The sequence below is a fragment of the Malurus melanocephalus genome, unplaced genomic scaffold (assembly GCF_030028575.1).
Source record: "Malurus melanocephalus ecotype Western Australia unplaced genomic scaffold, MMel_1.1 scaffold_149, whole genome shotgun sequence".
Classification (NCBI taxonomy): Eukaryota; Metazoa; Chordata; class Aves; order Passeriformes; family Maluridae; genus Malurus; species Malurus melanocephalus.
This window is the reverse complement of record NW_026623381.1, coordinates 319,520-321,791: the sequence shown is the minus strand read 5'-3', so window position 1 is coordinate 321,791 and position 2,272 is coordinate 319,520. Positions and strand designations below refer to the sequence as shown.

The 2,272-nt window shown below is 45.5% G+C and overlaps 1 protein-coding gene across 1 annotated transcript in view; it reads left to right on the top strand.

The window, feature by feature from the left end:
• COL5A1 (collagen type V alpha 1 chain) overlaps positions 1-2,272 on the top strand; it is a 123,160-nt gene that overhangs the window by 65,256 nt on the left and 55,632 nt on the right. The window contains 1 exon segment of the mRNA XM_057371595.1: positions 2,174-2,230. Within this exon segment, the coding sequence (XP_057227578.1) occupies positions 2,174-2,230 (57 nt within the window).

Here is a 2,272-nt window from a genome sequence, read left to right as displayed (position 1 = left end):
CCCTGTGACATTTTTTTCCCTCCCATGACCTTTTTGATTGATGTTCAAATCATCCCTGGCTCGCTGCTGAACTGAGATTGGCACATTCCCAGTGCAGCACCTGTCCTCCATCCTGGATGAGCACCTCTGTAAAAAAGGCTTTGCACTCATCTGTTCAAAATAAATTTAATTTTAACCCAGCGCAGTTCAAGATTCTTCCTCCCTGGTTGCTCGGGGGATATTTCCTGGACTCTGCTTTAAAAGCAGAGGTGCAGGATGTGCTGGGGTAACCCCAAAATTCCCCTCAGCAGTGTTTTCCTCCTTCTTGCCCAAAAGAGACCAAATTCCGCCATAAAAACCCCTTTTGCAATGAAGGAGGAAATGGGAGCTGTTTTAGGGTGGCAATTCCCAAAGGGACACAATGTTTTGGGGTTGTTTTATTTGGGGACAGACCCCCACACCCCACATCTGGCTGCAGCTGGGATGTGTGGGTGCAGCTGACTGTCACTCAGAGTAGTTTGCACATTGAAACACAGAATTTTTTKGGCTAAACCAGGCTAAAAACCCAATTTATTTCCCCCTTGAATGGGGTAAAACCCACTGGTATCTCCCCCTTGCTGGGTGGCTTGTGCCCTTTTTGGGTTTTTAATGGGCTGTTTGACTTATCTGGGACTGTCCTGGTTTCCCTCCAGCTCCTCTTTTCCACAAAAATTAAATCTTTTACACTTTCAGGCAGCACCCAGGGCCCTGATTCCCCTCAGCCACTGCATTTTCCTGTCCATTAACCTTGTGCTGACAATAATATCCTGGATTATGTTCCCGATGTTTCCTTGTCAGTCTTAATTTCCAGCCTGCCCATGGTTATTCCAGCAGCATTTTATTTTCCTGGGAAATGAGGGGTTTGACCTGAGCAACGTTTCGTGAGAAGCATCTGCTTTCTCCAGCTCGCTGCTTTTGTTCTTTTTATTTTTTTTTTTTTTAATTCTGCCTGCTGAAAACTGTGATTTATGAAAAACAGAGAACCTCATTCCCCTCACTCAAAGTCTTYTTCAAATTTTAAAGGTTGGGGAAAAAAAAATTAAAAGCAGAATCCTGGGTAATTTTTTGACTGTGGATGAAAAGTGGAATATTTCTAGAAAGTAAAATAATCCCTTTTTTTTTTGGTGAACTTCATTATTTTTTGCCTGAAAACCGTGATGCAAAAAGTCAAATAAACAACAAATTTTGGGGGGAACTATAAGACACGGCCAGACTAAAAAAAAAAGAGTCCTGCAGCAAGCATAACCTTTTCCTTTTTTTGCGCTTGTTTTTCTTGTTACCACCGCTGTTAATTGCATTATTAGGTTGATTTATCCCCTTAAAATTTGGCTTTCATTAGGCACCGAGCGCTGCTGCAGCCAGCAGTGGTTCAGAGCATCTCCCTTTTAATGGGGTGTTGTAAAAAGAACGCCACAGAACGCAGCATTTGGGCGATATTTATGCCGTTCCAGGCGCAATGGCGGGTAGATTTTAATTACCGGAGTACACAGATAATTACAACTCTTTGTAAAAGTGTTGGGATTGTCACGAGGGGAACAAATTGTCTGAGGGCTGTTTTAAAGCATGGCCCAGCTCCATTTCCCACCGTGGAAATTACTGGGTTGGATCGTGGTTAACACGACTCCTTAATTACGGAGCTAAAAGCCCCCTGTGTTCAGCTGGAATTGGAGTTCAGTTGGTGGGGGATTAAATAGAAACCAAAAAAAAAAAGGGAAAAAATTCCTCCACAATTGAACTATCAGGATCATAAAGAAAAAAAAAAAACTCTCCTAAAATGAAGTGGAGTTATAAATATTTATGTGCTGTCAGCAGATTCAGGGACTGTCCAGAGTGACAGAATAGAGTTTGGGTTGGAAGGAAGTTAAATCCCATCTCATTGTGAGCATTTCCTTGGGCAGGGACACCTTCCATGATCCCAGGGTGCTCCAAGCTCTGTCCAGCCTGGCCTTGGACACTTCCAGGGATCCAGGGGCAGCCACAGCTCCTCTGGGGGAGTTTTTTTCCCATTTGTGGGTGCGGGATGGAGTTGGTGAAGCAGCACCCGAATTCCCTGGGATGTTTCTCCTGTGGGTTCAGGATGTGGGGAGAGCTGTGGGTGGTGGCACTGGAGACACAAAGAGATGCCCAGAGAGCTTTGTTTGTCCTTTGTTTGCAGCTGGCGCTGAGGGGACCAGCGGGACCCATGGGCCTGACGGGGCGGCCGGGCCCCATGGTGAGGGATGGAGATGGGGGTGGAAATGGGGGAGGGAGATGG